Source organism: Mustela nivalis, assembly GCF_964662115.1.
Source record: "Mustela nivalis genome assembly, chromosome: 5".
Taxonomy (NCBI): Eukaryota; Metazoa; Chordata; class Mammalia; order Carnivora; family Mustelidae; genus Mustela; species Mustela nivalis.
This window is the reverse complement of record NC_139024.1, coordinates 10,107,007-10,125,551: the sequence shown is the minus strand read 5'-3', so window position 1 is coordinate 10,125,551 and position 18,545 is coordinate 10,107,007. Positions and strand designations below refer to the sequence as shown.

Below are 18,545 nucleotides of genomic sequence, written 5' to 3'. Positions count from 1 at the left end.
GTTTACTGTGTAAAGTTAATATGGGGATATTGGTGTGTGTTTCATAGTACCTAGTTACAGAATGCTAAGTAACAGAATTGAAGGGTTTTAGAAATGTTTTTTCCCACATTCATTCTATCAGAACATTTAGGTCGAAGAAAGAATTTTTTTTTTTTTAAAGATTCTATTTATTTATTTGACAAACAGAGATCACAAGTAGGCAGAGAGGCAGGCAGAGAGGCGGGGGTGGGGGGGGAGCAGGCTCCCTGCTGAGCAGAAAGCCTGATTCGGGGCTCTATCCCAGGACCCTGAGATCATAACCTGAGCTAAAGGCAGAGGCTTAACCCACTGAGCCACCGAGGCGTTCCCGAAGAAAGAATTTTTAAGTAACTTTCTCACAACTGCCCATTTGACTTTCATCCCTTGACTTCTGGATTTTGATCTGAGGACACTAAGTAATGCTCACAGAGTCAGATCTTCTTAAACATTAGAAATTAATTTTGCTTGCTTTTGTAATTCCTGTTCTTATTTCAAGTTCTCCCTTTCTTGCTTATATTCCTCTATATAAATCATAACCTGGAACACTTGACATGATTCAAAATGTATAATTTATTTGTGGAATTTATATTATTTGGAATTTTTACACAGTGGATTAAATAATTACTTAGCAGTAGTTCAGCCCTCTTTCCGGGAAATAAGTTATTTTAAGCGAACATGAAAAATAGTGGCCCCCGCCCCTCGCCTAGATGCATTCTGAGAAATGGCTCCCCGGGTGACGTGCCGCCGGTGTCCGTGGCCAGCATATGTACGCGTGTGCTTTCTCTTCCTACAGGCAAGGCAGTTTTCCCGGCATGAATCAGAGTGGACTTATGGCTTCCAGCTCTCCCTACAGCCAGTCCGTGAACAACAGCTCTGGGCTGATGAACACCCAGGCACCCCCCTACAGCATGACGCCCAACATGGTGAACAGCTCAGCAGGTAACCGCATCAGCCCCACGCTCTGGGAGCTGCCCTCCCCGCCCCCCCGCTCCCCGCAGGCCTGCACTGGTGAACGGCCCGAGCAGTGGGCCAAAGGGGGACACACTCAACTTGTCTGCTGCCTGGAAACTTGCTCAATCTATGTAAACGTTTCAAGACGTGAGGATCATGTTATATTTTGTGTGAATGACTTGCGCGGCCTCTGTGATTTTGTAGTGGGTGAGCACGTTCCCAGTGACCCTGGGGACAGCGATATATACGCGGAGTTCTTCTTCTCGTGGGGCAACATTCGAAGTATTGGAAGATCCCCCGACAAAACCGGTGCTCCATTCAGTGCGAGTTCAACTTTCTGAGGAGGGATTGAAGGGCGGAACCAGGGGCATTGAAGTACTTTTTCACCTTGAAATACATACCCGGAAATAGTTGTTCGTAAGCGCTGTTTGCAGATCATCTCCAGTGAGAAAGTCTATTATTTTCTTAATGGATTGTTTTAAATTTTCCATCGTGTTTAACGTTTTCAACCCCCTTGGTGATGTCAACAACTGCGTTCTTACCAAAGCCCGTCCGGTGAGTGCAGTAAGGGGATGCGTTTGTGGATGCGTTTGTGGAAAGACCAGGAATGTCTACACCTGTGCCAAGAGTCTGCGTTCTCAGATTCCATAGGCCCTGAACTGCCTCCCCACGCCCCTCACTGCCCAGCAGTTGAGGAGCGCAGCTCTTGAGATGAGAAGAGACTGTGGGTCGTAGTGGACCTGTCACTTTCTAATGCCTGTCGGAGGGGCTGGCGCTGTCCCAGGGAGGATGCTCGCCTTCGATGAATACAGAGCACTGTGTAGCCGGTTGTGTGCGCCCCGTGAGGCTTCATGATGTGTTAGGGAAACACCGTGGAGTTAGAGGCCTGGCCCTTTCTTACTACCTTTTCTCATTTCCTCTGCCTTTCGCCACCCCTCTGACCTTTGGGACTTTGAAAGGTCACCCCAGAAGCTGTTGTTTCTTTGCTCCAGGCTGGGCCTGCATCCTCTCTGAGCTTCTGACTTGTTGGTTTCCAGGGTCTCATTGAATAGTGCCCTTCTCTGATTACGCCTCTTTAAAAGTATGTGCAAGAGGAAGAATGAAACTAGTGGCGAAATGGAAGGTTTTTAAATAACTAGAATAGTCCTTCCTGCTGTTGGTCATTCATCCCAGCAAGGTGGGTGTTGTTACGTTTGAGATGAAAGAGGACAGTCTTCGGCGGTCTGTTAGCCGGAAGGTTCCCTTCCCTTCTCAGCACTGTCCCAGGGAACAGTGTATTTGGGTTACGACATAACGTGTTTCGTCTGGCTCGTTGAAATAAAATTACTTCAGAGCACTGAAACTGCACAATAAATTTTCACCTACTATTAGCAGTACTCATTTTTCCCTTTGTCCTTTGGACCCCAGAGCCACAAAAATAACCAACCACAAAAAGATGGCACTGTGCCCTGCCTAAGAAGATTTATGTGTTCCTGGGGAATAACCAATTTAATGGAAATTCACAGAGAGGGTTTCTTTTCATTATTATTATTATTATTATTATTATCATTATTATTATTATTATTATTCAGATACTGCAGCTCTTTGTTACTTCCTGCAGAGGAAACCTGTTCAGTGAGAGGCTACTTAGCCTCACAGTCTAGTATGGGCTAGTAAAAATTTTTTTTATTGTGTTGTGTATTTTGAAACATTGAATTTTTAATAATTTAGACATTTATCAAATTTTCCTCTACACATTTAGGTGATTTTATTCCAGCTCTATCCATCAACTGCACCCTGATAGAAAGTAGTCATCTAGCTAGCACATCCAAAGAATATTAACGAGTTAGCATATACTGTGTGTCTCCTGATAGTTGCCCATTAAGCTGTCTCTATGTTACAGTCTCTGAGGGAAACGGGAGTGGCAGAGGAACCCATAAAATTACCGACTGGCTCCTGATGGGCTTTGGTCTGAAGGCGTGCTCTTGACTTTTTCTAGAGTTGGGCCCCAGATGGCTTCGATCATCATCACATCACTCTACTTGTTTTGGGCCCATGTGGATCAATGACCAGTGATAAGGGCAGAATGTGTTCTCTGTGTAAGGGCACTTTTGGAGAAGGTGCAGATAGCCCCCCTGATGTCCAGGGCCGGCAGTGGGATTTGCTGGACCTCGACAGCTTATGCAACTGGAATCCCAGCATCCTCTTTGCAGAGTTCAGGCAGTTGTGATATAGACGGGGTTCGGGGCCAAAAAACATCTTCCTGTGTAGTGACAAATTGTTACAGGCTTCAGTGAGCAAGTAATTATTCAAATGGAGTCAGTGTGAGTATGAATGTGACAACTATTTCTTCATTTTAAAATGCAGGAAATGTGGGGTGCTAAGCAGTGGGGGGGATTTTTTTTTCCTCTAAAGAAGCTTTTTTCAAAAAAATTATTTGCATTAAAAGATTAGAATTAGATAATGCAGTGGGCAAAAGTAGAAGTCACGTATAGCCTTGTTAAATACGTCCTTTTCTAATCCTTGTGTTATTAGCTGTGTTATACTTCTTTGTGTTTCCTTTCATAATATTCATTTGTTATATGCTTGTCTTCATATAAACCATCATCTTCAGAGAAGACATCTAAATTCCAGAAAATCTGCCATCTGTGGCTCTAAGTTTGCCTCACTAGAAGCCGCTCTGCAAAATATAGGGCATTTCTATCTGTGTAACCTCCAGATAGTAAAGGAACAGCCATATACTCCTGTAGGCAGGCCTTCCTCTTACACAAGAGCCCGGTCGGGATTCCAGACCTTTCCGCCAACCTACCACGGCTCCGTCCCACAGGCAGTGTCCCATTGACGTCCTACCAGTATGGGGCAGACTAGCTCCGTTAACCCTCACAGAGGGAAAAAGGCAAGCTCATTACCACGGGATCGACAGCTTTCTTCCGTGTTCTCAAAAATCAAGAACGACGTGTTACCCAGAATGCTTGTTAAAACTACAGATTTCGAATTTCTGGACGGTGCACAAATCTCTGCTCCTAACAGACGCCTCAGGTAGTTTTCATAAGTGCTCGCTAAAGCTTAAGAACCCCGATTTGGAGGTACTCGGCTCAGCAGTCTCCTGGCAGAACCCCGGCCCACTTGTTGGGCATTAGCTGCTTACCAGATAATTTGCTGTTTTGAAATGTTTTTAAAAAGCTACAAAACCATGGCTCGCATATGCATCCACCAGACAGATAGGTGGTGACCGTCTTGAGACTTCAGGGTCCTTCTCTAAGGACGCTTTGGCTCTTGAGCACCATTGCTGACGGTTGGATGTCCAAGTGGTTTCTAAGATTGTTGGGGTTTTTGTTTGCTTGCTTGCTTGCTTGCTTGAAGTGAATGATTTTCGGTGGACTGCTGTCCTCCCTCCCCGATCAAAGATATGGAACGTGTAATAAAAGATGAAAACCTTTTCTCTCTAAGTGGGCAGAATGCAGACTGGGATTATGCCGAGCCGGTTGGTAGCGCCGGACTTGGTCGGTAGCTGGGGCTTTCTTGAGAGCACAGCGGGCGTGCTGGGTGTGCTCAGGCCGCATGTTTCCTTGGGCTGCCTGTCCGGAGAGAGGGGGCGCGGGTGGCAGTGAGGGTGGTGTGCCTCGCGCTCTCGCTGCCCCTGTGGAGGTACGTCATGGCCAGGGCTCGGAAGGTTCTTGCCAGGCCTCTCGCATATCCTCCGTACGTGTCACGTCCACGGTGCTTTGCTCTGTGTGCCCCATATAAAGAGAGTCCTGCCTGCCCGCACATGTGTACACATCGACAGGCCCTCCTGTGTTTTCCAAAACAAGGAATAAAAGATTCTATCATTTACCGTGAAAAGAACGAACCACGTGTGTGCTTCTGGTCGCACGTCTGCATCTTCTGGGAGTGACTTGGCCACCTTGTAGGAAGACTGAGTGAAGAAAGCTGAACAAGAAGAGCGAGTGTTGAGTTCAGCTTTGCTCACACCATATGTTCTTTATGTTCCTCTTGAATATATTAAATCCAGGGTGGAATGGCTGCCTTAGGACCTTGACCCACACTTACTTTAGGAAATCATTCTAGCTCTTAAATTTCAGTGGTAAAGCCAGAGGCTAGCACTTGAAATGTATTTACAATACTCACACAGCACTTTCTGCAGGCCCGAGTTCTTTACTGCCCCTTTTTATGTCTGAACTTTACATACTAGATTACTGATGTCAACAGGAGAAAGAACGGGGCCTTGATTTAACACATCCTTACAACAGTGGTGGTCTCTCTCTTCTGGGAAAGGAGAAGAAAAAAATAGTGCCCCTGGAGTGTCATTGCCCTAGGAGGCATATAGCGCTTTGCAGTGATTCATTGAGAATTCTGGTAAGAAGTCAAAAATAAGCATTTCAACAAAAGGAATAGAAAAAGCCACAGTAAGAAAAGACCTTATGATCCACTTAGTAAAATAAAATTTGCAGTGTAAGGCAAGAGTACTAAATACACTACTACTCTCAATTCTGTCCTTATTTATCTCCCAAAATAATAAAGCAGTGCCACTTTTGACCATTTTTTATACTTGCATATCCTAAATGCCCATTTAAAAATATATAATAGTGAAGAGGTTTGGGGAATTTCAAACCAACATACATGCTTAACTTCATCTGAATCTGATTTTTTTAAGCCAGTATAAATTATTATCATTCATTATAATAATACATCTTGGCCTACGTCTTTTTTTTTTTTTTAAGATTTTATTTATTTATTTGCCAGAGAGACAGAGATCACAAGTAGGTAGAGAGGCAGGCAGAGAGAGAGAGGAAGGGAAGCAGGCTCCCTCCTGAGCAGAGAGCCAGATGTGGGGCTCGATCCCAAGACCCTAAGATCATGACCTGAGCCGAAGGCAGAGGCTTAACCCACTGAGCCACCCAGATACCCCTTGGCCTACCTCTTCATGCTTAAAAATGGTTCATGGATATGTTAACACATTGAATGCACGAACACAAATATTACTACTTTCTGTCTTTCAACAGTAATATTTAGGCATAACTTAGTACAAATGCTAACAGAACTATTCATTATAAACTTTGAAGGGGCAGGCCTTCACAGAAGCCGCGTGTCCGTGACTTTGCCACATTCTCAGGATGGCGTAGCTGTCCTTCCTGTGTGACAGCTCTGTGCATAACTAGCGACGACACACAGACTTCCCTGAAGAAGCTCCTCTTTCCATACTCGTCCCGCTCTTTTTCCCCTTTCTGTTCTTCTAAAAAGGGTGTTTCTCAGTGTACAGATTTACTAATTCCCCCAGCGCTAGAGCCCGGAGAGAAGACTGCATGAAAGCAGCCCAGGGCTGTGAGCGGGGCGGTCCTGAGGCGGTCTCTCTCAGCTGCTTTTCTGAGGTTTCACACATTCACAAAAATAACAGCATTTTTAGCTGATCCCAATAGATTTTTTCTCTGCAGCTGCATCACTTGAAAAAGCTTTTTGTTCCAGTTCTTAAAGTCTAAGTATTGAAAGTAATTTGGAAAAAAAAAAGAAAGAAAGAAAAACATCCCAATTATGATTTGTGTGCGTGGTGATGACTTCAAGGGCTGACCGGGCGTGGACGGGCTGGGACCCGCGCACCAGCGTCCCGTGGAAAAGATGGGCGCTTCCCCGGGCGTCCACGAGCGCACCGCCGGACTCCTGGGCACGTGGCAGGGTCGGCTTTTTTGGCAGGACCTCTGGTCTCAACCTGCCGTGATGCTAACGATATTAGCAAATTAGCACCGCAAAGCTTGCCAGCTAATTCGCCAGAGCCCTGCTCGCTCTCTCACTGCTGTAATTAAAACTAATTATTTTCTAAAACATAGTAATACATGAATATGTGCAATAATCATTTTGTAGTGGGCAATCTGTGGAGCCTTTTTTAAAGCTGCTGCTTTTTCTCTTTTTCTCTTCTTTTTTTTTTTTTTTTTTTTTTTTTTTTGGCACATTATGCAACACACGCACTGCCTGGGAGGAGCCAGCACTTCTGTTTGCAGAGTGCAGAACGGGGCCTGTGCATAGAACCTCAGGTTTATTTTGTGTTGAAACAGGAATGTTTGCTGGCTTTCACTCACTGACAAGGCTCTTCATTCTCTCCGCTCTCCCTCGTCTCCCTCACACATCTGTTTGGTGTCGCGCTCCGAGCCCAGCGCCGTGCAGATGGTTGTCACAGTGGGGTTCTGTAGAAATTCAGCTGTTAGTCCCCGGATGTCTACGCTGATTCCCTACTGTAGCCTTGTTCTTCCTTTAAAAAGAAAGCCAGACCCTCCTTCTTAACTCTGAAATGTCTCTTCGTGTTCATAATAAATGGGTACAAATCACTTGTTCCTTGGTGAATCTTTCCTTCCAAATCCTAGATGACCTTGATTGAATTTCTGAGCTTTGACGTAGAAAGTGAGTTTTGCCGGGAATTGTGACGTTGACTCTTGAGCAGGTTGAGGGGTCTGACCTGGGCATTTGAGCGCCTGCTGGGCATTAATAAGTGTACACACTGCCCCAGACTGAAAGGAAACCGGCCCCGTTGTAAAATCATTAGAAATCCTGTCCTTCGAAGATTAATTTTGGTTCTTGTTTTTCAAGTCACTTGTTATGACTGTTTTCCATGACTGCAGCCTAGGCTACGTGTGCTAGTTAAGCCTTTAAAATGAAACAATAGAAAATGTCAAGTGATTTTACAAACTGTAGATTCTGTAAATGCGGGACATTAAGAAAGCACGAAATCTTCCAGTCATCGGGTAAAAAATGCACACACCTGGCATTTCCTTTCACACCCGATGACCCACGGAAACATTGGACTTACCACCCCTCGCACCTGCTCTATTAAAGCTGTTAGTAATTTTGGAAAAATAATATTGACACGAGTTGCCTTTCAGGGGCTTGGGTGTTGGGTAAATGATTGTGGTCCTTTTGTCTTTGGGATTTTTTTTTTTTTTTTTAAAGTTACAAAAGGACTGGCAGAATGCCGGGCTGTGTAGGTTTCAGAGAAGCGGTGTGCTCTCGATTATCATCTCTCTTCTCTTCTTCCTTCAGGGCAAATTCAGGTGTCCCACGCGTGTCTCGGTAACTGGGGTTAGCAGGAGCACGGCCCGCTGCCTCACATGTATAATCCTAAACTCTTTCTCCTGTTTTCGATTAGCATCTATGGGTCTTGCAGATATGATGTCTCCCGGGGACTCCAAGCTGCCCGTGCCCCTCAAGGCCGACGGGAAAGAAGAAGGCACTCCGCAGCCCGAGAGCAAGTCGAAGGTACTTCCTTTCTCCTCTGCACGCGGTGTGGGGCCTGCCTCGCTGCAGCTGCCGTGGTGTTCTGGTCACTGGTGTCGGCCTCCACTTTTGTTGCCATTTGGTTTCTTCTCTCGCGCATGCGTCCATCTCGTGCACCACGTCTGTAGCTCTCCTCGCTCTCCCCTCGCAACCCCCCTCCATGGTGTGGATCTGAAAGTTACTAGTTCTTACGGCATCGAACTCACGGGCGTGGGGGAGGGGCGGAGGGACGAGACCCACCGGAGAGAGGCGCTCTGGGGGTGGGGAGAAGGAAGGGGTCCTGCCTGGTTTTGATACTTGCAGCCATTTTCTCTGCCTTCAGTTTATAGCTTCCTGTTTTGGCCGCCTCAGCAACAACAACATACTTAATATTTTGCTTTCCTGCCTTATTTGATAAATAAGGTGAACAGCTTTTTTTTTTCCTTTCTTTCTTTCATAAGGGGTAACCCATGCTTAGCATTCCATGTAAGCTTGAAGTAAGCATGGTGGCTTAGTGGCCTTATCCAGCATCCAGCAAACTTACCAAATTATACTAATTAAGAATGTTGTTTTAATACCTTTATATGTGTGTGTTTTTGTGTGTTTGTCCATGTCTTTATATATATCCATTATATATAAAAATTAGTGTGTTAAACTGGATGTGCTTTTCGTTATTTTAAATAAAGTTTGCCCTACCTTTGTCATTTTTTTTTTTTTTTTATTCCTCTACCACAGGATAGCTACAGCTCTCAGGGTATTTCTCAGCCCCCAACCCCCGGCAACCTGCCAGTCCCTTCCCCAATGTCCCCCAGCTCTGCTAGCATCTCCTCATTTCATGGAGATGAAAGCGATAGCATTAGCAGCCCAGGCTGGCCAAAGACTCCATCAAGCCCTGTAAGTGGCTCTGGTTTTTTTTGTGTGTGGTTTTTTGTTTTGTTTTGTTTTTTTTGTTTTTGGGGTTTTTTGATAATTAATTAATTCTATCTTAATGCTTGCTTATTTATTTGTTTTATAAGACTTTTTCTTCATAATTTATCCATGAAAGGGTTTTCTTGATAATTATGTCAGTAATGAAATGAGTAACATTTATGTAAATCATAGAAGTTGATTTCTGGTAATGAAACGGTGTTATAAAAGAACACCTCTATACGAAGCATGCGATTGTGTTACTGGGTCCAAACTCCTTCACACAGTGACTTTGTTTAAATGTCTGATCTGTTGTGCACTTATAAAGATCTTCAGAATGAGCTACTTCTCCATTTACATGGGAACTAATAGCAGCCACGGAATAAATGACAAATTTGGCCTTTGGCCTAAATCTTTCATGGGCTGTTGTATCTGAAACATCTTATTTCAAAAACTGCCTACCTGAAAATAGAGATATTATGCTCTGGGCACAGGTTAGCATAATATCAGCCTGCTTTGTTTCAATCCACCTGTCAGAAATTAACAGAAAAGTAGTAGAAATGTTACCACGTGTGAATATTTAGAATGCTACTTTTGGATTAATAATATGTACCTACATTAGAATCAGTCGAGATAGAAAAATTCCCTCCTGTGCAAGACTGCTGATCGTCTTGAAATTAAGTGTTGATTTCCATATGATACGTTTAAAAAAAAAAATGGTAACGTACTTATAAGGGAATTTATTTTTAAGCCTTAATGTTCTTCTGTCCATAGAGCTTGGTCTTCATTTTCCTACTGAAGAAATTAATTCTGTGCCATTTAAAAAAAAAAAAAGAATAGGAATGGCACTGTAGTAACCTTTATTTTACATTCATATAGGGAATCAAAAGATCTGTTTTAAAAAAAAAACTTAACATGCAATTACTTGCCAAGAAGGCTTAATTAACACGCTAATTTTTGTAAGACGATGTATTGAAGAGTACAGCTCAGGAAAAGCACGTTGGAGGGAAGAAGACTATGTGCAGAATCTGGCAATCTAGTCAAAACCCCAAAAGAAGGCTGCTATTAATTATCCATTCACTGGTTTAAACAGATAGAGCTGAAGGTTTGAAGGGTTGGTGGTTCCAGTAAATGTTTGTAAAATTCATGTGGAGCTCTAGCATAACCAGCATTTTCCTTTTCAGAGGAAGAAAGGGCGATATTCGCTGTTACCTTCTCTGTAGACATGTTTCGCTTTTGCAAAAACCAAGATGAAATGAAAAATGCTCTAGGGCGGGTTAAGCAGAACTAGCAGGAAGGGGAAGTGCAAAGCCTGCATTTTGATGTCCTTGTGTTATTGGCTTTGAGTCTCAGAAGGCAGCCAGTGTTATGGGTGTTTTTCCCATAACATACCCCGGTATTGCGTTTTGTTTTGTCTTCATCATAAGAAAAGCATTTTTGAATCAGCCTACTCTCAGGTTAACAGGTGGAACTCAAATTACAACTTTTTTAAAACATTTGTATGTTGGCTCGGAGGGAAAAATTTCAGAGGTTGAAAATAATAATCTTTAAAACCTTAAGGTAATAATTAAGCATACTAATTAGACTACTAATAGATGATATTACATGTTTAAAAATTCCACCTTATGAAAAAATAAGTTAACTAAAAAATAAAATAAATAAAAATGCCCCATTACCAACTCTGGATTTATAAAGATTGAGTGAGATAGTTACGATATTTTAACTTAGTTAGCTACCGCCATACAATGAGTCCTTCAGGAAAGAAACTTCTATTCCCCCCCAAAAAAAACCAAAAAACACTTTCTACTTAAATAGAAGAAAAAGATAAAATGAATTGTTGACTTCATTTTCTGATTTAAAACAATTATGCTTAAAACTGCATGCTGCTTTTGCCTTTTTCCTAAATATTTCCACATACACTGTCTCTTCCTGTACCATAACCATTTTATATGTAAGAATTTATGGGGCATCTGGGTGGCACAGTTAGTTAAGCGTCCAACTCTTGGTTTCAGCTCAAGTCATGATCTCAGGATCGTGGGATCGAGCCCCGCTGCCCAAGCTCCAGGCTCCAGGCTCCGCTCAGAGTCTGCTTGGCCCTCTCTGTCTGCCTCTCCCCACCCCCGGCTCGTGCTTGCACACACCCTCTCTCTCTAAAATAAATAAAATCTTAAAAAAAAAAAAAAAAAAGAATTCACAAGCAAGCCTCTGGCTCCAGTGGTAGAGAGGGACAGAGGAGCTGTGGTTTAAGCTAGGCTCTGTATTCAGAACATGGTCCCTGCCTTGAAAGAGATGCTAATTTAGGAAGGGAACCAAGCGATTGTGGAAGGGCGGACCTGAGAGCATCTCTGCTGTCAAATCACTGCTGGCATCACACAGTTTAGGAATATTTGACTGTCCTTTCTGAGACACAACTTCAATCTGTACTTCAGTCACCCTTCCCAGTGTCTCTGGTAAAACCTGTCTCACCGTAGGCCGGAAGCGGACTACATGATGAAGATGTTCCGTGCTTTGACAGGGTGCGATGGACCAACATTGTTGTGTTACGGAACATTCTAAAATAAAAATAAACATTTGCACATACACATATTACCGGGCATATGGTAAAGACTGCTGAAATGTAAATCTGCCTGAAAGATTTGAGGCAAACTGTACTTATAGACTTAATTAAAATATACGCAAGGAACACATTTGTGGCGCCATGAAGTCCTGCTGCAGTCTTTCAGCGCTCCCCCTTTTCTTTTCTGGGGTCCACGATAATTTCGGGTTCTAGGATACAGTATTTACAACACTGAAGCAGTGCGAGGTGGTCCCTGGGACCTGAAAGGGTCATCCCATCTTTCTGCAGGGTGGGTTTGTTGGCCCAAGGTCAGTGGGGAAAGTGTCCAATGACACCTATCCAGAGGTTACATCAGAGCTAATGTCTCTGAGCCAAAGAAAGTTCATGTATGTACCTTTCTTTCCTAACACTTTTGTTTCTCTTAACGTCCTTTTTCTCTGTTCGGACGCCCACATGCTGACTTTGGTCGTTGGCTAGGAAACGGACCTTGAGCCTGGGAGTGGAGGTGGCAAGCGCCCGCCATAGGCGTGATGATCGCTCCTGTTTCCAGTCTCGTTAGATTGCCTCCGCGTCCACTCAGCACCTTGCTCCCTGAAATCCTGTGTATGGGATATTTTATACAGCTGTGAATTCTTCCTTGGAGGGTGCTAGACTTCTCAGACCTTTCTCATCCATTCGAGTACCCCGTCACAGAACGGATTCGACGCCAGCCACCTCCAGTGTGCAGTCACCATGGGTCATTCAGAATCAGCACAGACCCTGCCTTGTGGGAGTCAGGAAAACGTAGGGCACACCCGTAATCCCATATAAAACATACGCTTTTTATAAGCTGTGTCACCAGGGGCCACTGAGGACAGGGATGTAGACGGAGGAGCCCCAGGTGCCCGGGAGACCTCTTTCGGGACCGTACACGTCACCTGAGTCCTGACCACATTCTTTCATACAGATGCATTTTCCTACATTATGGTGCCATAAAAATCCATAAGTCTTTTTTGGAGATATAAAAACAATGCTCTGCTAAACAAGACAATGTAGTTTAAAAAAACCATTGTTTTCATTAATCTTTTCTGACTTTATGAGAATGAACTGAGATACTCAGAAGTTCATTAAACTCAGGTTCCTTGAACAAAGAACGGCAAGAAAAGTGAAAATGTATGTAGCCAAACTAAGTATACTGTTACTTTAGGCCCATCTGAGGGTAGGGGATATACTCTTCATAAATGGGAACAACAGCAGTGGAGTCTCCTTGCTCAGGTCCTGATTAACTGTCCTTCCAGAAGCCTCCCGCGTTCTGGCTTTGGAGGGGACCAGGCCAGAAGTGGCAGGTGGGGCGTCTGTTCAGAATGTTGGTGGCGCCTCTCAAAATAGTTTTAAATTGAAATGATTGCTTTTACTTCTCTTACCCTGAATGGAATGTCAGACTTTTACCTCTCAGTTTTTCAGAAATGAACTGCAGTACGGAGGTTGCTGGGATTTTTTTTATTATTATTGATTTTAAGTGATAATGCTTTTCTCCTCTTATTCTTATTTCAAATTTTTATTAAAAAAAAAGGACCCATTTTTTTATTGCTCCCCAAAAGGAAAAATATTTTCAAACTAGCATTTAGAAACCTCTTCATAATAATTACCCTATCAGTGATGACAAAACTTCTGAAATGTGGTAAAAATCCAGTAGGACAGTTATTTTCCTAGTCAAACATTCCTTGGGTATAAGAATATGGAAAAAAATTTTAAAAACTTATCATTTGAATATACAGTGTGTTCCATATTCTGAGTTTCTGAGTATGTATATGGATGTGTTGCTATATATATGAATATGTGTATATATTTTTAAGCTCAAATCTAAAGTAATTTTTAAGTGACTTTCTGTTTAGCCTTGGCATCAGTATGAATTCTAAAAGGTCACACTTTTTTTATCTTACCACCCTAAATTTTTTATTTACATCAACTTGTATCACCCATTTTTTGTGTGTTTAATGTAAAGATGTTATGCCTCAGTAATTCTGAGTCTGAAGGCTTAAAATTTCAGCAGCAGTAGCTCAAGAGAAGTACACGTTAATTAGGGGAGAAGCTGCCACTCACCCAGCTTCGTTAGTCTCATTCTCAGGCATCCTTTCTGAGGTCCTACTTTTATTGGGGATCCTTTGCAAATAAGGTAACTTCAAACTTAAGTGGCAGTCATGTTATTTAACCCCCCAAAATTTCAGCTATGCATTTAAAATTGTTAGGCTAAATATAATGGAAAAGAGTTAAGAAGAACTCCCATTTAAAATAACAGCTATCCACTGCAAATGATAGCTGGTAAATACACATAAGAAAATGAAGTCAGTTCTTGTTCCAAGGAAATCTTTATTGAGAATTTAGAAGCAATTTTTCACAATAACCCTGAAGTTGCACATACTGCAAGTACCCAAATCATTGTTACAATTACAAAGACATAAAAGAAAAGAAAAACAGACACTTGGGCTGTTTAGGACCAGAAGTCTTAACCTTCCCAGATCCCATAACCCAGAAGGTGGGTTTAAGTTATGCAGAAAGAGTAACTTTTGACATTTTAGTGTCAGATATAATTAGAAAAACAAAGAATTAGCATCAGAATAAACCACATGAGCCCATAAACCCATGTGTGTAAAAGTAAATGTATATTTTTATCCATAGATGTTCAGGGAGTATGAAATAGCACATGTGTTTGTGATTAAAGCACGGTTTCCTATGAAGTCTGTTAAAATAATTCTCTAGGAGCCCCTTGCCTTGGCAGAGAAGTTCAAGAAATCTTAAGTAAGGGAATCTAGTCATCATGAGTAAATGCCAGAACTTTAGCTGGACGCTAGTCTGTAAAGGTTGCAAATGAGCATAAAACCCACACCACAGGGCTTTATGGGACCTACCTTACATTTTCTGGCAAGTCCCGTATCAGCTTTCCTCCGTATGCTTTAGCATTTTAATGAGGACAGACATTAGCCATTCTTTTTTTTTTTTTAAGGTATTTTTTATTTATTTGACAGAGAGAGAAAGGGGGGGTCACAAGCAGGCAGAGAGGCAGGCAGAGAGAGAGGAGGAAGCAGGCTCCCCGCCGAGCAGGGAGCCCGATGTGGGGCTCAATCCCAGAAACCCGGGATCACGACCCGAGCCAAAGGCAGAGGCCTTAACCCACTGAGCCACCCAGGTGCCCCTTAGCCATTCTTATTTTGATAAGAAGTAAGAGTCCATATAGTTTGGGGGGCTCTATAATATGACATCCATGTGAGATTTTAAATTCACTGTGGTTATTCTATGAGCGAGCACCCTTTTATTTTTAAAAATGACGTGAGGTATCATTGGAATCATGCCTTCTGGGATTCAACGCTTCTATCAATCAAGTTTTTTAAAAAAAGGTTTTTGGGGTTTTTTTGTTTTTGTTTTTTAAGTATATAAAGGGGGAGTTTGGGCCCTATATTTAAAGTCAAAGTAAAGTCTTAATTATAAGAAAATGTATAGTTTGTGCCTGAACTAGTAGCCTTCATTCCTAATTGTTGTGTGATAGCAGTAGTTTTTAAATTTCTTCTCTTCTTGGATTTGGTAGCTCATTACTTTCTTCTCACCTTCTTCCCTTTTCCCTCTGCCTGCCCGTACTCTCCCTCCCCCCGCCAAATGTTCTTTCTGGGCCCTAGAAGTCCAGCTCTTCCACCACCACTGGGGAAAAGATCACAAAGGTGTATGAGTTGGGGAATGAGCCAGAGAGAAAGCTATGGGTCGACAGATACCTCACCTTCATGGAAGAGAGAGGCTCGCCCGTCTCGAGTCTGCCCGCCGTGGGCAAGAAGCCCTTGGACCTGTTCCGGCTCTACGTCTGCGTCAAAGAGATCGGAGGTTTGGCACAGGTGAGAGCACATGAGTGAACCCACGAGGAGACACCATTCAGAAGGTCTCCCTGCAGGGTTCTTTGTGCAGACTCAAACTTTGTTTTTTTCCTTCCATAAGGAAAAGCTAAGCCTAGGGGCTCTGTGTCTGGGTGCTGCAGGGGAGAACACTAGAGCTCGGGACCCTGGCCCTGCCACCAACTCGCAGGGTGACCTCGGTCCATTTCTGTGCACCTCTGTTCTCATCTGTAAAGTCAGACAGCTGGGCTAGATCTTCCTTTAGGTTCTCTGACCGCTCTAGAATTGCATGGGCTCTGCCAAGATGCCACAGGAAATACTCCAGAAATGTTTCGCAGGTAACCAAATTAATTGTCTGGATCAGTTGTAGATGCAGTTGGCTCTCTCCCTCTGTCCAGAGCAGTAGATTAAGAAAACGACATCCTGTATCCAGCAGTACGTCCCCAGTACCCGGACAGGAAGAGGGCCAGGGCTGTGCGGTGCCGACCCTGCCCTGGCCTCTCGGAGCCAGTGTTCGCTTTGTCTTGTACCCTGGGGTCCCGTGCCTTCCTCACACTGGTCCTGGCGCTGCTTTCAACAAGGAGTCTAGTTCGGAACACAGTGTCCTGCAAGAGGAACAGGCAAAGGGTGTCCCCAGAATCATGCTTACAGCGTGCTGGGCACTCTGCTGTCCCTTTGTTCTGGCTGTGGCTTTCTCTATACCCGTAAAATACAGGGGGCATCAGCCCCAAGAGCGGAGAAAGCTGTAACGGTGAGGTGCGATCATGTGGGTCAGGGGCACCTAGGGTAGGTGCGGCCTGCCTGCTGGCTCTGAGACGCGCTCTGTTCCCATCCACCAACAGCTCTCAGCCTGCTTTTCCATTAGAAGTACTCGGGGAGCTTTAAAAACCTGCCCGTCCCTGGGCTCCTATCCAGATCAGTGAGAGGAGCAGCTGTGGGCCCCTGTGGTCTAGTATGCATTGTGGCAGCCCACATTGCAGCCAGGTACCACGGGTCGCCGACCATCCCGGAGTGAGTCCCCTCGTGCACAGGTGTCAGCGAGGGCCCGCCCCGGTCTCAGTGCTGTGTGGCTCTAGGGGAGGCAGGAGAGGCCTTTATTCTCAGCCGTCCCTGGCGGGCCGCATCCTACCTGCGGTGTGCAGCCCAGGCAGGGCCTGATTCCAGGCTTTGCAGAAACGGATGGTAAGTCACACAGCACGGACCAAGGGCTGAGAGTTGGGTCCGTGGGGAGAGAGCTCAAGACGCACACCTCTCCCCGCACCCCGACCCCCTGGCCTTTCCCCTCTGCACCTAACCCCCTGGGCATCAAATTTTAGAATCCTCAGGACACTGGACAGTGGCCTTCACCCTCACAGAAGTACAGAGTGTGTCCAGACGCGTTCCTTGGGCCCTGCCGGTGGTGTGGGCTGCCGCGTTGGTCTGCAAGTAAGGCTCGGAGCGGCCTGGCTAACGGGCGGCTGGACCCCAGAGTGGTGAGCCGCTCGGCCACATTGTGGCTCTCACCCCGTTGTGATTTCCGCCCGGGGGCCCGCAGGAGATGGGTGCAGGGCCCTGCTTGTCAGGTGTCCCAGGCAACGCTCTGCCTGGCCCTTCCGAAGCCGTCCACAGGCGTGCTTGGCACGGCCAGGCATTAAGTGCCCGAAGTGGAATTGGGCATTTCATGAGCTTTCTGAGGTTTGCTTATCCCGTACCATTTAGTACTAAGTAAATGGACGTAAAGAGCTTTGTGAGAAAATGTGAATCCAAAAATGAAACATTTCATTTAAAAACCACTGTCCCCTTAACCCTCACCAGGCTCCTTAGCACAAGGTGCACATACCTGAAGGCAGAAGAGGCCCGGGGATTTGCAGGTCCGCATGTTGCCTTCAGCCATTCAACCACCGGTGACTCTGGCCCAAGCAGAAATCAAAAGTTAATGCCCCAAATCCTCCCGTAGCATTTCGGGCTTTCTCTTCCTTTTTTCCCTTACCTTTGCGGCTGCCTTCTCTGTGCCCTGAGGGTACCTGGGAACCCCGTGTCACTCCCTGGGCCTGCTATGTCGGCTAGCTGGTGGCCTCATGAAGCCACCCAGGGCTGATGGCTGGTGTGGGCTGCCCCCAGTGTCACCTCTGCCCAGCACCCTAGGAGAGCTCCTGGGGAGAGGAGGGACACGGGCTGGAATTACAGGCTCGTCTTTCCGGGAGCCTGTGGCTGTTGGAAGGAAGCACTGTTTTTCATATCAAGGCTCAAACACTTAAATTGCAAAATAGTTATGTTATTGATTTTTAAAATTCATTTTCAGATGGCTTTTTTCCTTTTTTTTTTTTTTTAGATGAGAGGTGGGAAGGGGATAGGGATGGTGTATACTTGCTCAGAGAACATCGCTGGCTCGGAGCCGCAGCGGCCTGGAAGAGTGTGAGGCATTAGAAGGTGCATGAGGCAGAAGAATCTCGACGAGCGATGCTTTTTATGTAGCTATCAGCAGGTCCCTTAATGGTTTTATAACTGTAAACGCTGTCTGTGCACTACTGAGTGGGAGTAATGAGCGTTAGTTAAGAGAGGCAAATGAAAAAAGAAGAAGTAAACCAAGACATTAAGTGCTTTTTTTTGTCTCCTGGCTTTAAACAAGCCACTTTGCTGCAAACCAGTGATCCTGCCTTTTTTTTTTTTTTTTTTTTTTTGCTAGGTTAATAAAAACAAGAAGTGGCGTGAGCTGGCAACCAACCTAAATGTTGGCACTTCAAGCAGCGCGGCAAGCTCCCTGAAAAAGCAGTATATTCAGTACCTGTTTGCCTTTGAGTGCAAGATAGAGCGTGGGGAGGAGCCCCCGCCGGAAGTCTTCAGCACGACGGACACCAAGAAGCAGCCCAAGCTCCAGCCGCCCTCTCCTGGTAAGTGGGAGTACTGCAGCTGTCGCGGGGGAGGTCGCTGCTAGGAAAGCAAACCGAATGCGGGGTCTTTGAGGACAAGGGGTTTTGTAACTGAACCGCTTGACGGTGCTTAAGAGAAGAAAATGTTTGGGATGTGGCTGTTGGGGCCGACATTGCAAAGGCACCATT

At 44.8% G+C, this 18,545-nt stretch overlaps 1 protein-coding gene across 19 annotated transcripts in view; it reads left to right on the top strand.

Moving 5' to 3' along the window:
- ARID1B (AT-rich interaction domain 1B) overlaps positions 1-18,545 on the top strand; it is a 436,238-nt gene that overhangs the window by 393,765 nt on the left and 23,928 nt on the right. For 7 of the 19 annotated variants that reach the window (XM_082729546.1, XM_082729560.1, XM_082729555.1 and 4 more), the window contains 5 exons: positions 812-957; positions 8,081-8,190; positions 8,923-9,081; positions 15,301-15,510; positions 18,173-18,377. In XM_082729546.1, coding sequence (XP_082585672.1) covers positions 812-957; positions 8,081-8,190; positions 8,923-9,081; positions 15,301-15,510; positions 18,173-18,377 — 830 coding nt within the window. The remainder of the gene's footprint in view (positions 1-811; positions 958-8,080; positions 8,191-8,922; positions 9,082-15,300; positions 15,511-18,172; positions 18,378-18,545) is intronic. The other 12 variants (XM_082729553.1, XM_082729549.1, XM_082729551.1 and 9 more) reach the window with 3 other exon arrangements.